Source organism: Bactrocera latifrons, unplaced genomic scaffold (assembly GCF_001853355.1).
Source record: "Bactrocera latifrons isolate USDA-ARS-PBARC rearing strain unplaced genomic scaffold, ASM185335v1 scaffold_118, whole genome shotgun sequence".
Taxonomy (NCBI): domain Eukaryota; kingdom Metazoa; phylum Arthropoda; class Insecta; order Diptera; family Tephritidae; genus Bactrocera; species Bactrocera latifrons.
Window position 1 is genome coordinate 741,634 of NW_017534608.1, and position 16,581 is coordinate 758,214.

General features: G+C 34.5%; 7 protein-coding genes across 10 annotated transcripts; 3 read left to right on the forward strand and 4 right to left on the reverse strand.

The window, feature by feature from the left end:
• Positions 1 to 265: 265 nt before the first annotated feature.
• On the forward strand, positions 266 to 2,566 carry LOC108978147 (charged multivesicular body protein 5). 4 transcript variants are annotated; one of them, XR_001994088.1, is made up of 7 exons: positions 266 to 475; positions 559 to 710; positions 768 to 933; positions 999 to 1,232; positions 1,288 to 1,422; positions 1,481 to 1,566; positions 2,463 to 2,566. XR_001994088.1 is itself a non-coding variant. In XM_018948286.1 (6 exons), exons 1-5 carry the CDS (start codon positions 407 to 409, stop codon positions 1,348 to 1,350), a joined length of 684 nt encoding a protein of 227 aa, XP_018803831.1. In that variant the 5' UTR covers positions 266 to 406; the 3' UTR covers positions 1,351 to 1,393; positions 1,481 to 2,192. The 4 variants fall into 4 exon arrangements, 1 of the variants encoding a protein (XP_018803831.1); XR_001994087.1 differs by lacking the exon at positions 2,463 to 2,566 and adding an exon at positions 1,614 to 2,192; XR_001994086.1 differs by lacking the exon at positions 2,463 to 2,566 and having other exon boundaries at positions 1,481 to 2,192.
• Positions 2,567 to 2,672: 106 nt separating this feature from the next.
• LOC108978145 (beta-1,3-galactosyltransferase 1-like) lies at positions 2,673 to 5,079 on the reverse strand. Its single transcript, XM_018948284.1, has 4 exons — positions 4,752 to 5,079; positions 4,485 to 4,641; positions 4,265 to 4,412; positions 2,673 to 4,191 (listed from the first exon to the last, which is right to left on the reverse strand). Exons 1-4 carry the CDS (start codon positions 5,077 to 5,079, stop codon positions 3,370 to 3,372), a joined length of 1,455 nt encoding a protein of 484 aa, XP_018803829.1. The 3' UTR covers positions 2,673 to 3,369.
• Positions 5,080 to 5,652: 573 nt separating this feature from the next.
• Positions 5,653 to 8,390, forward strand: LOC108978144 (acetyl-coenzyme A transporter 1). Its single transcript, XM_018948282.1, has 3 exons — positions 5,653 to 6,119; positions 6,180 to 7,629; positions 7,686 to 8,390. The coding sequence occupies exons 2-3, from the start codon at positions 6,184 to 6,186 to the stop codon at positions 7,881 to 7,883; spliced, it is 1,644 nt and encodes a 547-aa protein (XP_018803827.1). The 5' UTR covers positions 5,653 to 6,119; positions 6,180 to 6,183; the 3' UTR covers positions 7,884 to 8,390.
• Positions 8,375 to 10,136, reverse strand: LOC108978146 (eukaryotic translation initiation factor 3 subunit E). Its single transcript, XM_018948285.1, has 3 exons — positions 9,927 to 10,136; positions 9,453 to 9,845; positions 8,375 to 9,393 (listed from the first exon to the last, which is right to left on the reverse strand). Exons 1-3 carry the CDS (start codon positions 10,014 to 10,016, stop codon positions 8,572 to 8,574), a joined length of 1,305 nt encoding a protein of 434 aa, XP_018803830.1. The 5' UTR covers positions 10,017 to 10,136; the 3' UTR covers positions 8,375 to 8,571.
• A 220-nt stretch (positions 10,137 to 10,356) lies between these two features.
• On the reverse strand, positions 10,357 to 10,994 carry LOC108978153 (NHP2-like protein 1 homolog). The gene is made up of 2 exons (XM_018948295.1): positions 10,875 to 10,994; positions 10,357 to 10,815 (listed from the first exon to the last, which is right to left on the reverse strand). The coding sequence occupies exons 1-2, from the start codon at positions 10,875 to 10,877 to the stop codon at positions 10,435 to 10,437; spliced, it is 384 nt and encodes a 127-aa protein (XP_018803840.1). The 5' UTR covers positions 10,878 to 10,994; the 3' UTR covers positions 10,357 to 10,434.
• Positions 10,995 to 11,255: 261 nt separating this feature from the next.
• Positions 11,256 to 14,338, forward strand: LOC108978154 (DNA repair and recombination protein RAD54B-like). Its single transcript, XM_018948296.1, has 3 exons — positions 11,256 to 14,013; positions 14,073 to 14,168; positions 14,231 to 14,338. Exons 1-3 carry the CDS (start codon positions 11,398 to 11,400, stop codon positions 14,291 to 14,293), a joined length of 2,775 nt encoding a protein of 924 aa, XP_018803841.1. The 5' UTR covers positions 11,256 to 11,397; the 3' UTR covers positions 14,294 to 14,338.
• LOC108978155 (probable prefoldin subunit 4) lies at positions 14,172 to 15,097 on the reverse strand. The gene is made up of 3 exons (XM_018948297.1): positions 14,964 to 15,097; positions 14,614 to 14,832; positions 14,172 to 14,535 (listed from the first exon to the last, which is right to left on the reverse strand). Exons 1-3 carry the CDS (start codon positions 15,006 to 15,008, stop codon positions 14,386 to 14,388), a joined length of 414 nt encoding a protein of 137 aa, XP_018803842.1. The 5' UTR covers positions 15,009 to 15,097; the 3' UTR covers positions 14,172 to 14,385.
• Positions 15,098 to 16,581: the final 1,484 nt, after the last annotated feature.

Here is a 16,581-nt window from a genome sequence, read left to right on the forward strand (position 1 = left end):
TGGCGCCACGTAGCGAAAAGAAGAAACGACTGGCGCGCTGTTGTTAACTCGGCTATAATCGCGTAAGCGGTGTCTACGCCAATTAAGAAGAAGATATATTTTTTAAATTTAAGTGAATACGCTAATTATTACAAAATATTAAAAAAACTTAATAAATGTTAATATCAAAAAACGCAATATATGTATATAAACGATATTTATTAAATGGCAATGCCATAATTTATTTGTAAACACTAAAAGTTTGAATAGCACTGCATGTTGAACTGAAATCATGCATTACAAAGATTAGTCATCAGCTGTATAATTTGGGAGGATATCAAAATATTTACAAAAAGCGAATTATTTTAAATAATTTGCAACAATTGTAGTAATCTTATCTTATAGTTAAACCAAAACAAATATTAAAATGAATCGTCTGTTTGGAAAAGGTAAGCCAAAGGAGCCAGCACCAAATCTGAACGATTGTATTGCCGGGGTAAGTTTTCACAATGCACAACAAAAGAAATGTTTTGTTCCAAATAAAAAAGTATTTGTGATTGTAAATCGTACCTTTTGAAGGTTGATACTCGTGCGAGTAACATTGAAGAGAAGATTACAAAGCTGGATAATGAATTGCGTAAATATCGTGAACAAATGTCGAAAATGCGCGAAGGACCGGCTAAAAACTCCGTAAAACAGCGAGCTATGCGTGTGCTGAAGCAGAAAAAGGCGTAGGCGCTCCGATAAGTTATAAAAGACATTTGCATTTACTTTGATTTTAATTGTAGTTATGAACAGCAAGTTGAAGCACTTCGTAATCAGTCATTCAATATGGAACAGGCTAACTATGCTGCACAATCGCTAAAAGACACACAAGCTACTGTAGCTGCAATGAAGGATGGTGTCAAACAAATGCAGAAAGAATTCAAGAAAGTCAATATCGATCAAATTGAGGTGGGTACGGTTTGGTATGCACGTCCACAATTAATTGATAATAATTTTTTTGGAATATGACATAGGATATCCAAGACGATATGGCCGATATGCTGGAGCAAGCAGATGAAGTACAAGAAGCTTTAGGTCGTACATATGGCATGCCAGAAGTTGACGATGACGAACTGCAAGCTGAATTGGATGCACTAGGCGATGAAATAGCACTCGATGATGATACCAGCTACTTGGATGACATGGTAAAAGCACCATCAGCTCCCGATAAGGAACCGGGTGCCGACAGTATCGTACCCGGCAGTAAAGTATGTATAAAGATTGGTATAGTGAAGAAGAATTTTATATAAAACATGTTTACAGAGTGGAATTGAAACTGACGAGTTTGGCTTGCCTAAAGTGCCCACTTCGGTTAAAACGTCTTAAATACATTTTCTTCTGTTTGCGTCTCTAGGAAGATGTCAAAAAAGTAACGGAAATTAAGAGAATTTAAAAGCTGTAATAATTGAAATGGATTCTTTTCATGTGTACTTTCTTGTAAACTTTTTATTTTTAGAATCATCATTAAATAAGCTTCAAACATAAAAACCAAGTTGCTATTCGCTCCGTGTTTATATTTCATTGAGCCCGTCACTTCAATTGGTAACTAATATTTTTTCTGAATCTGATAATACAAACATTCGTTTTAGTCTACACAACACCATTTTAATTAAAAGCAATGATCTCCAGCGTCTTCTGATGTTTTATTTATCAAATTTTATATACTTCTATTATTGGTAATTTTTTAACAAAATCGTGTAATTTGAAATTTTAGTATCTTGAGTATAAATGTATATTAACAAGAGAATATTTAGCAATGCTACTTGGCACAGTTGCATTTAAAAGTATGGCAATATTTATGTGCATTATTTCGTTGACCTATGTAATTAATTGTGAAATTACAGAGAAACATACATTTAAATAATTGGGCATAATACTTTCACTTACAATATACACACATACACTTAATTATTTCATAAAACTTAAACGAAAAACAAACAAACAGTGCGTTACAGTAATTCTATTGCCATTGGTATTTTACTTTAAATGTTTGCGCGCTAAATGTTTTAAAAATTGCAAAGGTTTTATTGTCAATTGAAACCAATGAAGTCTTTAGAATTGAAAATTTTTATAAACATTTTTAAATTTCGGAAGCAAAAGTTTAATTAGTACAAAGACATCGTCAAAAAAGTGTAAAAAGTTGGCTAGAAGCTTTGCAGACTAACGGTTGTGAAAAAACATTTAGTGTGCAATTATATAGATTAATTATTTAGAGGAAATTTAAAAAATTAAAATTCAATATACCTTGGTTTAATATGGGATACACGCCACATAGTGACATCATCTTTTGTTTGCGCATATTATTAAAAAAAATATATATAAAATAAAAGGTAAATTTAAATAATAATTATTGTGCAAAAGACATAGATTTTTAATTACATTACAATATTTATAAATATATAGTCGTATATATATAATATAGTGTGTTGCTATTTCAGTTTTTAAGTACTTTACAGAGGATCGATTAATTGAACTACATATATAGATGGCTGGAAAATCACAATTATTATCCTTAAATACACCACAAATCAATAAACCCGAATTTGTTTTTTGTTTTACAATTGTATATAATTATACATATATATGCTTATACTAAATATCTGGCCAGTAAACTCGCATTTAACTTTTTATAAAAATTAGAGTAAATAAATAAAGAATTCAGTGAATTCCCAAACTATAAATTTAAAAAGGCGGACACGAAATTTTACTAAGTCGGCATTTTATCAATTTTTTATCAAGATATGTTTCCATGTATTTAAAAAATTTTTTTTATTATTTTATGAATAGAACTTTCAGTTTACAACAAATGACAGACTTTGTTAAACAATGACAGACTTTAGCTTAATCCATAAGTATAATTTGGTAAACTTTAGTAAAATCTTGAATTATATTAAAACTATTATTGCCTACTCGTGTAATGGGACTTACTTAAATTTGATTAGGGTCCACACTGCTCCCTGTATAAACAATTAAAATAACATACTGATATTGCTTTTGTATATGGACTATTTCTTCGCTTACTTTACTTAATTTGTGCGAAAAGTTTTGGAGTAGGTTGCATATAATGCGGTTAAAAGAAATTTAAAATAACTTTAAAATCATCTGTAGCTTTCGAAAACTTATGAATATACAATAACTTCTTATATATACATATACATATGTACACGTGTATATTAGTGCGCACTTTTTCTTCAACTTAATCTAATGCGAAGCACATTCTTAACGGTGGTGCAAATGTGAAAACAAAACAAAACACAAATTAAAAATAACTAAAGAACATTAAAATACGACAATAATCGAAATATAAATATAACATTCGCAATGACAGTCTCATTTTCCATATACTCAAACACAGCCGATTTGCTTATGCAAGCGTTTATTCATATACTTAGCAGGAGGTGCGCAATACAAGCTTGTATTGGTCACATATAAATAGGCATCCAACATACTCTCATCTTTCACTTCATGTTGTGAGATGCTGCCACGAAAACTGCACCAGTCTCTGGCACGTGTATAACTAAATAGTGCATTGTGACGACGGGGCAGGTGAATTTTTTCAGCGCATATGCCTGTTAAGTAGACATCTTCGATGTGTATGAAGGTGGTATTCAGAGCGGCTTGGTATAATCGTGGTACCACATCGGCAGACATCACATATGCGGAGCCGCTCAAGTATTTTGGATATTTATCGCCCGGAAACATGTAGTAGGGCATATACCATTTATTGCTAACCAACGACACTGGTCGTGAGGAACAAAATAAATGTCCTCCCAGGTAATTTCTTGTAATGTTGAAGCGATTTCGTGGTAATAATACATGGTATGTGTGTGTGTCATACAAATCCAAAGTATCGTTGTAGAGCGGTATTGTGCCACCTAGTAGGTAGTGTAAAAGATTTGGCACATTTAAGAAAGTATCATCATCCACTTTCATAAAGAATGCCGAACGCTGTGCGCAACGTTGAGTCATCCATTTTAGAGCAAGCACTGATTTGAGGGTCAAATTGTTATAGGTATCGATGAAATTTTCTTGTATAATATCGCCGTATTGTTCGGACTCTGAGCGTATAAGTGACGATGTTTCATTTGACGGATCAGAATTGGGTCCATGGCGACCCAACATAAAGTAAACTTTTACCGGTATCACAACAGGAATAGTACGTGTGTCCTGAAAATTTCAATGAACGAAACAATGAGCAAAGTAAAAGTATGTTATTATTTCTCACTTTAAGTGTACTTACATTTGTTGACAGATTTAGGAATTCGCTATAGTATTGTAAGCGTTGGGGCGACGGTTCTAAGTATTGACCTTCAAAACGCTTATGTAGTTTCGCAAACATGCCAATATTGAAGTGTGATGTGTTGCCCCATGTTTCACGTATGACTTGTCTGGAGTAATTATTTTTATATTAATATATATTTAGGGACATGAGTATGTATATATATTTATGTATATCAAACCTTATGGCAAAGTTCTGTATACTTGAACAAACAACAACAAGTAGAAACAACTTATTTTGACACACAAGCTGAGGTTCTAAAATCACTGTGTTGTTATCAGGTAACACATAATCAGCTAAATTCCTGGACGTATTGTAGCCCCAATCTGGTAGTGCAGCTGTAATAAATGTAAGCAAATATTAAAAATATATATTATACTATACTTTGAAATTCTATAGGGAATAATGCATGTTTTGTATTTCATTTATAATATACACTAATACTTACTGTGTCGTGTGTGCATGTTCGGAATAAGTGGCATGTAGAATGACATTAACATTAAAAGTAATATCATTGTACAACATATTATACGTATTACAGCCCGTTTCCGCCAACGCAATCCCGACATCATTATTTGAATGAAGGAAAACTCGTGCTTCCCATAATACTGCTGCGATGTCCTCTTATACTCCAGCTCCTCATCACTACAATCCATATCACTATTACCAACCTCTACTGATTCCAAGTCAGCTGAGGAATATATATCCGTGATGTCGCGCTTGCGATGACTCCTTTGCGGCAGTAGTAAATACTTTTCACGTTGACCCGGAACCATTTTGCGTGCAATAAACCTTTGCTATCAGCATATTCTATCTAAAGTGCATTAATTGGGCCTAAAGCGACCTTAATTAGTGTAGCTGTTATTTTTTAAGCCTGCGTAGAGTAAATGATGCATGCAACACCTGTTTCCTTTGTCGACCGGTTTAGTACTACATTGATCACGAGTATTTCGAGTAAACCCTTCAAATTCTATTTTATTACATTTGTAGGTAGGTACGTATGTATTTAGGAAGACAAGTACCCAGCACAGTATCACTTACTATTTTACAGTAGATAAAGAGACATTAATCGATGTAATTTCAAATATCACCATGTTAATAAAATGATTAATTTCAAGCTGATAAACAATTTTATAGCAACTACAGCAAAGTAATTTACCAACAAATCTGCAAACAAATAATTGATTGAATTGACCGCATAACAGCTGTCGGCCAGAGATGCCGATTCTGAATATTTACTGGCAGCTTATTCACTTTTTCTGTAAGCCATCCTCTCTCCATTTTGAAATTGAAATATCATATATTAGTACTATATAAAAATCCATATCTATTTACTAATTTAATATTTTTTTGCCAAAAATGACGAGGCTTATATATCAGCCAAGTATATAACCATACTTTATGTGTCTGCAAAGTAATCGGTTACGAATTGGTACTTTCATAATCTTATGATATTGGCGACCCTATTCTCAGCACAAAACAAAAAAGCAAATAAATTATTGGTAAATTGTATTCTAAAAGTGGTTTGGGTTTTCTTGTTGTGGCTCCGGTTTTAATTTAGATTTTGTGTATTAACATTTGTAAATTTTTGTGAACTAAATCCCGAAAAGATTTTTGCAACGAATAGGCGGACTATTTTTGTGTGGATAAGTTACATCTAATGACCACCTAATTTTATGTAAATTCAATCGAATAAATTCTGACACGCAGTACAAATGCACCAACCTATAATCTATGCGTTGTAGAGTGGGCATACATGTAAGAAGGCAGAAAGTTACTGACGTGTCGCTGTGATCGATTTAAAAAAATAACTAATGTAAATATTGTAGGTTATTGGAAGTGTTGACAATTTTAATCACAATAAACATTCTTTTAGAAATATGACTGTGCGCCGTCGACAGGAATCAAATGGGATGTCGGCTGATGAAAGTGACAAGCAGAAATTGCTGGTCGAAACGCCACCATCGGACTGTTCATCGAATGTGAATGATGAATTTCATGACAAAACAGATATACGCGGTGATCGCGGAAATATTGCCATACTTTTCTTCCTCTACGTAATGCAAGGTATACCATTGGGTCTGATTGCGGCCGTTCCCATGCTTTTGCAGAATCGTGGAGCTAGTTATAAACAGCAAGCCGAATTTTCCTTCGCATATTGGCCTTTTAGTATGAAACTTTTATGGGCGCCAATTGTTGATTCCATCTACTTTCGTCGATTTGGAAGGCGAAAATCATGGTTGGTTCCATCGCAATATCTAATTGGTATTTTTATGCTTTTCCTCTCATGGCAAGTAGAACGATGGTTAGGTGGTAATGGGTCCGATCCCAATGTACCATTCTTAACCATGCTGTTCTTTTTACTTAACTTTTTGGCCGCTACACAAGATATTGCTGTAGATGGTTGGGCGCTTACTATGTTGAAGCGATGCAACGTTGGTTATGCGTCGACATGCAATAGTGTGGGCCAAACCGCTGGCTACTTTCTAGGCTATGTGGTCTTTATAGCGCTGGAATCAAAAGACTTTTGCAACAACTATTTACGTACAGAACCGTTGGATACAGGACTTGTGACATTGCCTGAATTTTTATGGTTCTGGGGAGTTTGTTTCATGGTAGTGACGACTTTAGTGGCGATCTTTAAAAAGGAGAATGATGTACAGGATGCACATACGGCGGCACGTTACACCGATGAACACGAGTTGAATCTACGCGAGAGCTACAAAATTCTTTTTGACATGGTGCGCATGCGCCCTATACAAATTCTAGCCGCTATATTGCTAACAGTCAAAGTTACTTTTGCCGCCTGTGATGCAGTCACATCATTAAAATTAATCGATGCTGGTGTCCCAAAAGAGAAGTTGGCGCTACTGGTTGTACCCATAATCCCATTGCAAATAGTGTTGCCACTAATCGTCAGCCGTTATACCCATGGACCACGCCCAATGGAGATATACGTGAAAGCTATACCATATCGAATTGTCTTTAGTACCATAGCTGCCATCATTACTTATTGCACACCTTTTATGATATCGAACGGTCATGTACCCATCTACTACTACGTGCTCTTAATTGTTAATTACGCATTGTACCAGGTGTTCCTCTACTGCATGTTTGTTGCTGTAATGGCATTTTTCGCGAAAATTTCCGATCCTGCAGTAGGTGGCACATACATGACATTCCTCAACACACTGTCGAATCTGGGAGGAAACTGGCCAAACACTGTGGTGTTGTGGTTGGTGGATGTACTAACATGGCAAGAGTGTACCCATGTAGACCCAAAAGTGGCAGCACAAAATAGTTGTCTGACTAAAACACAAAAATCGGTAAGTCTATTTGAAATATAATTTCATGTCATAAATAATAAATGCTGTTTGAATAGGAATGCGAAGCCGCTGGTGGTGAATGTAAAATTGTCTTCGACGGCTACTACATTGAATCGATTATATGTATAGTATACGGCATTGTGTGGTTGTTGTGTGTGCGGCGTTGGATAAACTACTTGCAAAATTTGCCAACGCGAAGTTGGTTGGTCGTTAAAAAGGGAAAGAGTGCTGGCAGTGCCAAAAAGTCAAGATAGCAATTCATTGTATGACATGAGGATAATGATGGTCACACCCACCTATTGGATGACTTTAAGGTTGACGCGGTGGAAGAGTTGGGGGTGTACACTAAATCTGTGCGGAATACACATGCTTCGCCGATTTAAAACACAATTTGTTATGTCCTTTAGTATAGAATTAACATAATACAATATTTGTTTGAAAATTCCAAAAATATGCTTTTATATGTATGTGAAAATATAGTGCAATTGAATTTTAGTTTTAAGGTATGTATTTGCTTAACCAGTGGTTTAATACAACAACAATCGACTAGCTTTCAAAAAGTTGTTGCAATCCATGGCACAAACTGTGTGAGAGTATTAGAATATAGAGAATTGTCTAAATTGATGTTTGTCTTGTCTTAATATTACTTTAAAAAAATACCGCAAACTTGTATTTATAAAAAAAGAAAACTCCTACATAAGTTATTTGTAATCATTTTGGAGAATTGAAAAAAATAACACTCAAATTTGCAGCCCGAATAATAGATGTTGTTTTATTCTAGTCTTTTGGTTCTTTGCGTGATACATACAAAAATTTATATTAAACATTTTCTATGCCGTATTAAATATTACTCCTTCCGAACACTAGCAAGCAAATTCAACCCCTTAGTACGTAATTGTAATTCGTTTGTGTTACACTTTACAGACTACTTTTTTTTTATATTCAATAATATTTCCATGAATCGGCCGATTCGGGGTTCTTTTGCTTGCTTTTACGCTCGATTAACCCAGCCAAATGTTCTGAACGCATAGACAATGAATCAATTTTTTCTACCAGTTGCTGGTAAGGACTCAGAGGTTGAGTTCCCATAACAACGTGTCCCAATTTCGAGTCAATTTTGGCATTCAAACGAGCATTGCGAATTAAGTTGACAATCCAGCATTCAGCTTCGCTAGGTTTCATGTTCAGCTTGTCAGCGAGCATACTAATTGTGATGCACTGATGAATACGGCAGAAAGTTTCGAAGATCATTAGACGAGCGTCCTCGACGAATTCACTCAAACAGGCGACAATGAAGAAGTCATTCAAAATCACTGTTTGGCATTCGTGCAGTTTTAAGCGAGCACCTTCAAAGTCAAAGTTCACATAAAGACATTCGAGGAACTCTGTTATGGGATCACGATAGGTGTATGATTCTTGCTGTATCACCTTGATGAGGTCCTTGAGTGCGTTGCGACGCGTACGATTGATGATGACAGCAGTGGCCAAATACCGCATAATGTGTGGACACATTGTTTGTATAGCATTCAAATATAGGGGCTTATACAGGAACATATCAATAATAAGATCACGACCTTTGGGATGATTGAAGAATACCAACACTGACCAGTGGATCAACCAGGTGCGTTGTTGAAGTGCTTGTATTGTAGTAAAATTGGCATTGTCGATGTAGTCGCGCAAACGTGTCAAATCTTCCAATGCTGTGTTCCAATTTAAGGTCAGAATTTCGGCGGCCAATTTTCCCCACAATACATTTAGATAGTTCTATAATAAAAAAAAAAATATTTTATAGCAATATTCATAAATTTTTTATGAGAATATACCTTGTCGTTTGGTGACATCACAATCAAGCAGAAATATAAGTAAGACGTCGATTCTTGGTAGTTACCGCACTCATACAAATACTTAGCCAGCTTGTATGCACTTTCCAAATGTTCCACCTTAAAGTTGTAGTCCTTTTGCAGAGCATTAACAAAGGTTTTGGAATCTTTCATGCTCTCACCATTCTTAAGAATATCGGTAGCTTTCATAATCGGTGCTACTTCATTTTGCAATTGCTTCAGTGTAGCCAGCACCTCAGCCTTGCGTTGCACCAACTCTTCCGGCATTTCTTGACTAAGGTTCAACCGTTTACGTGTATCCATGGTGTAATCAATCATGTTGGTTTTGTTGACCGTATCAAGGATGTATTCCAACAATTCTTGTTGATTATATATCTAAAACAGTAGAATTAATAAATATTAAAAAAAATATATATATACAGAAAATGATTACAAAGCGAATGAAATATTTCTAACCTCCTTTCCACACAAGAATTCCAATAACGGGAAAGTAAGATGCCTGTCCAAAAATTGACAATTTATTCTTGTTAAATCGAATTGCGCCATTCTGAAAATTAGTTTTGCACTGTTTGAAGAATATTTTCAAATGTTTCACGATAGTTTGGCGTACAAATAACGTGCTGACAAAGCTCAGACGTCGCCTATTCTTTGCGAAGAGCAGGTAAAAAGAAATATACAATGACAATGTAGAGTGACATCTAGTGGGAAATTTGTATTGAATAGGGATGCTAACCCTCAATAACGTTGGCTACAAATTTTAAGATAAAATCATCACCGATGAATATGTGCAATGTCGATATATAAGTCGATATACAACGGAAGTTATTCTAAATAATTTGTTTTAACTGATATAAATAGTAAATGTTTTTATGGTAATAATGTATAATTCACTTTATGAGAGATATTTTTATTTCACAAAAATATTTTATTTGTACATCTTAGTTTGCATACATAGTTTATCACATTAAACAAGAAGTCTTTCAATTTCGTGCTGAATTGATTGGATTTGCGATTTTAGCTGTGAGCCATCATTTGTTGTAACCGAGCACGCTACAATTGGTCTAGATACACCACATGCACGTCCCAATGCCTGCTTGGAACGTACAAATACATAGGGAACATTCTTGTCTTCACACAATAAGGGCAAATGTAAAAGGATTTCGATTGGTTCTGTGTCAGCAGCCATTACAATAATATCGGAAAGACCTCGATTAAGGGTCTTGGTGGCTTCGTTGGCTCCCTTGCGTAGTTGATTATAGTTTAGCGCTTGCTGCAACAAGTTCATGATTTTCGCCGTGAGTTGAGCATCAGCAAGCGGGAATGCTTTTGGACTGACTTCTTCGGTCTGAAATTTATATTCTTTGTGTAATATATCTGCAAACACTATCTGAATTTAAAACTCACCATTTTGATATAGATTAGGTTTAATATTAGTTATAAATTTAAAAACTCCAACGCAACCTCTCGGCTAGATGTTTAACTTGGCTTCACGGAGGGCAATAGAATAGTAAATAATTTGACAAAGGGAACAAGAAGAAATGAGCAGATAAAAACACGTGTATGGTTGCCAACCACCCTTTTACAAATGGTAGTTATAACACTGAGTCCCTATTCGACATAATACGACTTATAAGACTAATATTATTAAATCTTTCAGAATTTGTTTCTGTTAATAAAATATGTAACTATATGTTAGAAGAATTATTTTGATTTGTATTTAAAATTAACATTAATTTAAAATTAACATTTTAAAATTTTGGAGTTCGAACTAGTGAATAGGATAGTCTGGCAAGGGATCTATTTACTATTTGAATCCATGGTGTTTTTGTTTATTCCTTATATACTATTTGAAAACTATTCCTTGTCCAGGTGAATTTCACAATATTGTATAGTTTAAATTCACTTTTCTTTCTTGTTAAATGTAAAAATGAGAAGGTCTTGTGCACCTTCAATGCTTAAAGAGCGAGAAATTGAAAAACGTAGAAAAATTGATAAACTATTTGAAAAAGAAGGAGACACAGATGATAAAGTAAGTTCAACCAGTCTGAGTGAGCAAAGTTGGGGCACATCGAGGAATAGAAGCACTCAATCTGAAGAGCAAACATCCAAAGAAAATAATGATACTTTTAATTCAAAACTTATTTTCAATGTGGTCTGGCGTGAAATGACGAAAAAGAAGCATAAAACATGGGACGGAGATGGCTTTCTAGAAGTGCAACTGAACCCACCACGAGTTGTACTTAAGGATAGCACCGGGAKGTATATGGGTACTAATACAAAGTTTGAGATTAATAACTTGGAAGAAGGATATGAAATGGTTGTAGGAGGCAGAGAGATTGAATTGCTGGAACAAATAACCGATGGTGGCCAATATTTTGCTATAAGAAAACAGTATGCAGAGAATCGTTGGAATTCTGAGGAGAAAATACAAAGTAAGGTAGCGAGTAAAAAGGGTAAGATAACTACACTTTTACAAACCCCATATAACCAGAAGCATGAAACATTGAATGTTCGAATTAATGAAACAAAAAACGTTCAGGATAATAAGTTAACGGAAAAATTGTCATTTAATGTCGTTTGGCGCGAAAAAACCACTAAGAAAAATAAGACTTGGAATGGAGATGGAGTATTTAATGTTTATTCAAACATTAAGAGAGGTGTACTTAACGATGAAAAAGGACAAGAGTTGGGTATAGAGGAAAACGTTAGCATGTCTGATTTGGTGACTGGAGCAATATTGTTAATAGGGGATAAGGAAATTGAGATATTAGAAGTGGCGACCAGCAATCAGACCCAGATATTAAATGAAGCAAAACCAAAAATATTCACAAGCCGTGAAAATAGGCAAAACACAAAGACAGACGGCTTCATTTTGCCATCTCCTCCTGAAAATTATATTGGTATCTTAAATCCTACAAATCTACCTATACATGCAGTAGAGGTGTCATATAGACTTATGCAACTTTTACGTCCACATCAAAAAGATGGCGTATCATTTCTTTATAAATGCGTCATGGGTTTTCAGAATCCAAAATATAGAGGCTGCATTCTTGCCGATGAAATGGGTTTGGGAAAAACTCTGCAATGCCTCACTCTAGCGCATACATTATTGAAACGAGGACCTTATGGTGGTGAAAGAATGTTACATCGAGTTCTTATTGCCGCTCCCAGTAGTCTTACACGAAACTGGGAAAATGAAGTAAATATATGGTTGAAATGTGAACGTATGTATGCTTTTGTAGTAGGAGGAAAGAATAAGTTGTGTTCCTATTCCAAGCAACAACATGTTCCATTTGTAATTGCTTCGTATGAATTTCTGCTTTCAAATGTAGCTGAATTCCAGTGCTTAAAATTTGACATGCTAATTTGTGATGAAGGTCACAGATTGAAAAATGAATCAACTAAAATAGTAGCTGCCCTCCGCGAGCTGGATATTCCACGTCGAGTAATAATCACTGGAACACCAGTGCAAAACGATTTGCGTGAATTCTACTCCCTAATAGAATTCGTAAATCCTGGCATATTGGGCAATTATGAAGAATTTCATTCACGTTTCGAGATTCCTTTGCAACAGAGCCAATGCCCCGAAGCTTCTATGGAAATAAAGAATTTAGCTGCTGAACGCAGCAGAGAACTTAAGCAGATCTCTGAGACATTTATGCTTCGACGATTACAGAACGTGAATAGGCAATACTTGCCGAAAAAGTATGAGTATATATGTTTTGTTCAACCATCGGAGCTTCAACAGGTTTTGTTGCAAAAAGCTCTTCATCTCTATACACAACGAAAGGAAACAATTTTAAAAGATTTAACGCCATTGCAAATAATTACTGTATTGAAAAAGATTTGCAACCATCCTTCCTTGGTGGCACGTACAAAAACACCAAATCTACTGACTCGCACTTTAGAACGCTGTTTGCCAGATTGTACGGAAATGGGACCCTTCGATTCAGCGAAACTAGAATTGGTGCAACACTTTCTTATTTCGTCAGCAATACAAAATGGGGAAAAGTGTGTGCTGGTTTCAAATCATACCAAAACGCTCAATATGCTACAAGGTTTATGTGATTTTCTGAATATAAAAAGCCTACGGCTAGATGGCTCCACCAGTGTAGGGGAAAGGAATGATAATGTCGAAAAGTTCAACAGCGATTCAGATGACTCTTTAGTGTTTTTACTTAGCGCAAAAGCTGGTGGGGTTGGTCTCAATTTGATAGGAGCATCCAGATTGATGCTTTTCGATAATGACTGGAATCCCGCTGTTGATGCGCAGGCAATATCACGTATATGGCGTGATGGTCAAACCAGGGATGTACACATCTATCGACTGGTAACTGCAGGTTGCATTGAGGAGAAAATATTTCAACGGCAGACAGCGAAGTTATCATTGGGAGATTGTGTAATACAAAATGCTGCAAATAATAATGAAAATATCATGAAGTTTACAGCTGAGGATCTTTCGAACTTATTCTGTTTGCAAGAGGATTATACTATATGTCAAACTCACGAAAATTTAAATTGCAATTGCAATGGTGATGGAGAGGTAGTAGTGTATGCTAATCTTTAAACTGTAATTATTCTAAAATCGATTTCACTTTACAGAACTTGACATTGGAAACAAAAACAAACAATCATAATATAAATGCGTTGACGAATTGGAAACATTACAAGGCACCTTTCGACACAAATTTCCTGGAGGTATTTCCATTTCAATATTGGTATATTTGTGTAATATATTAAACACTTATGAATATTTTCAGGCTGCTTGCCTCGAAAATGCAAGCGACAATCTCATGTTCATATTTGGCTCTCAGACTGAATAGCTTTAATATTTAATTTAATTTTAAGCTTGTATTATTTTGTTGAATCAATATTAGTTGCTTACTAATTATTGACTGTTACAATTTCATATAAGCTAATCCTCGCTCTCTAACGATATATTGCTGCCAAAACGTTGATAAAGATGTGATTTTAGTTCATTCATTTCGGCTTTGATTTCATTAGCTTTCACTTCAATTGCCGCAATTTCCTTTAATGTTTGTTCTTTAACCTCAGCTAATAATTCCTAATGAGGTAAATTAATATTTCTGTTAATTTATAATTTAAAAAATAATAAAAAAACAAATATTTATATAAGCTATACCTGCGTTTTTGTCAATTTGTGTGTGAGAAAAACTTCACCAAACAAAAATGGAATTTCTTCGTCTTCGTCGAAAAGCTCTATTTCATCCAGTGCCTCCTCGACACTCTTTAAATCGTTCTTTTTCATGTCCAACTCCATTTTGAGATCATCCATTCGAGCATTGTGCTTGGCGAAACGATTGATTTTTTGTTGGTCTTCAAATGAGATGTGCACATCGTCCTGTATAATCAGCAAAGCATTGTTTTTGTATAGTTCAATAAAAATGTGAGTAATTGGACCAATACTGCGGACGGGTGAGGTTAGTTTGTAACTGCAATTGCAGTTAATACTAACTTATATACGCTACCTACCGCTTGGAAGACTTTATTATTGCCTGATGAAACTTTCGCAGCCATTTTTGTATGATATTTATTTATTTATAGATGATTTTAAGGTAATTTTTTGCACACCTGCTTGCGCTAATAAACAATGAAGTGAATTCTGGCTAAATGTCAAATTTCTTTGGATGTGTTTAGTAAGCTTATTGTAAAAAGTTAGTGTTTAGAAAACGTGTGAAAATAAGTGACTACATTTTACTAGTAATTAATATTTAATTAAAGTTTTTATAAGCTACCAAGAACAACAAAAAAAAAAAAAAAAAAAAAAAAAAAAAAAAAGAAACCAGCACATTTGGAAAATATTTCAAAATAAATTGATACATTGTTTGCATAAATTATTGTTTTGGCAATATTTATTGTGAATCTTTAATCTGGCTTGTCGATAATGCAGTTCATAATGTTTTAAGTTCTCTGGATAGACGTTCTCTGTATTATATATATATTATAAGTTCTCTGTTGTTGAGAATAAATACATTTAAATTTAGAAAATATATTTAATTTTTTGCTTTTACATCCGGAATTTGTTGAATTTATATTTTTCTCCCTGTAAAATCTTTGTACACAGTCTCAAATACAAAAACAATTTTCCTTTCATGTAAAAATCCAGAATTGTGCACATGTATTAGTTAAAATTTCCGCACAACCGCATGACCTTAAGCAAATCGAATGCGGAACGAATTAAGCGCACACAAACAAATTTATGGGCATAAATAAATAAATAAATAAATATATTTAATTAAGTGCTGAAAAATTCATCCACAAACTGATTCATATACCCAGTAAGCCAAATCACATTATTATACCCACATATATATGTGTGTGATTATTTAGATCTCTTTGTGCGTTTCTTTCAATCTTAATAACAATCCATTATATGTAAATAATATCAATTTTTTAATATTGGCCGCTTGAAATGCATAAAAGCGCAAGCATACATGGCGTATGAGTAACACTATATACCAAAATGCCAAGGAATATGCATGGGTATGTATGCATGTACATACATACGAGTACAATAGGTTATTGTACTTCGCATAATTTTTAAGGAAATTAATATGCAAATAAAAGTGCACAAACATTTTCTGTTTCGGTTTATTGGGGAATAGCACGGTTCTGGGGAATCAAATTTGTGTTGAGAAATTTACGCGCGGAATAAACGCAATAAAATCAATTTACGCACACGTGGGAGGTCTTTGGTTGCCGGCCGGAAAGGAAATGGCAAGGTGCCTACGAAAAATGACGTGGTTGATATTTTGGCTTTTGGTTTCACTAGCGTACCAACATCATTTTTTTCTCACATACATATGTGTGTACGTATACATATGTATGAATAATTGCGCGAGTGTTTGCTTTGGTGTATGTACATATGTATGCATGTATGTATTTGGACATGCAATTAAAGAAAGAAGAACGTGACTCTGGTTTACACAAAGTGTAGTGTCGAATTTTTTATATCCACAAATACACAGTAAATACTTTTCTATGTATGTATGTAAATAAAGTTGTGGGTTTAAAGCGTTCATGACGTCATTGATGATCTTAAATTTAGTGTGTGATCACTTTAATTGTTCGCTGATCCGTGTTGTTTACA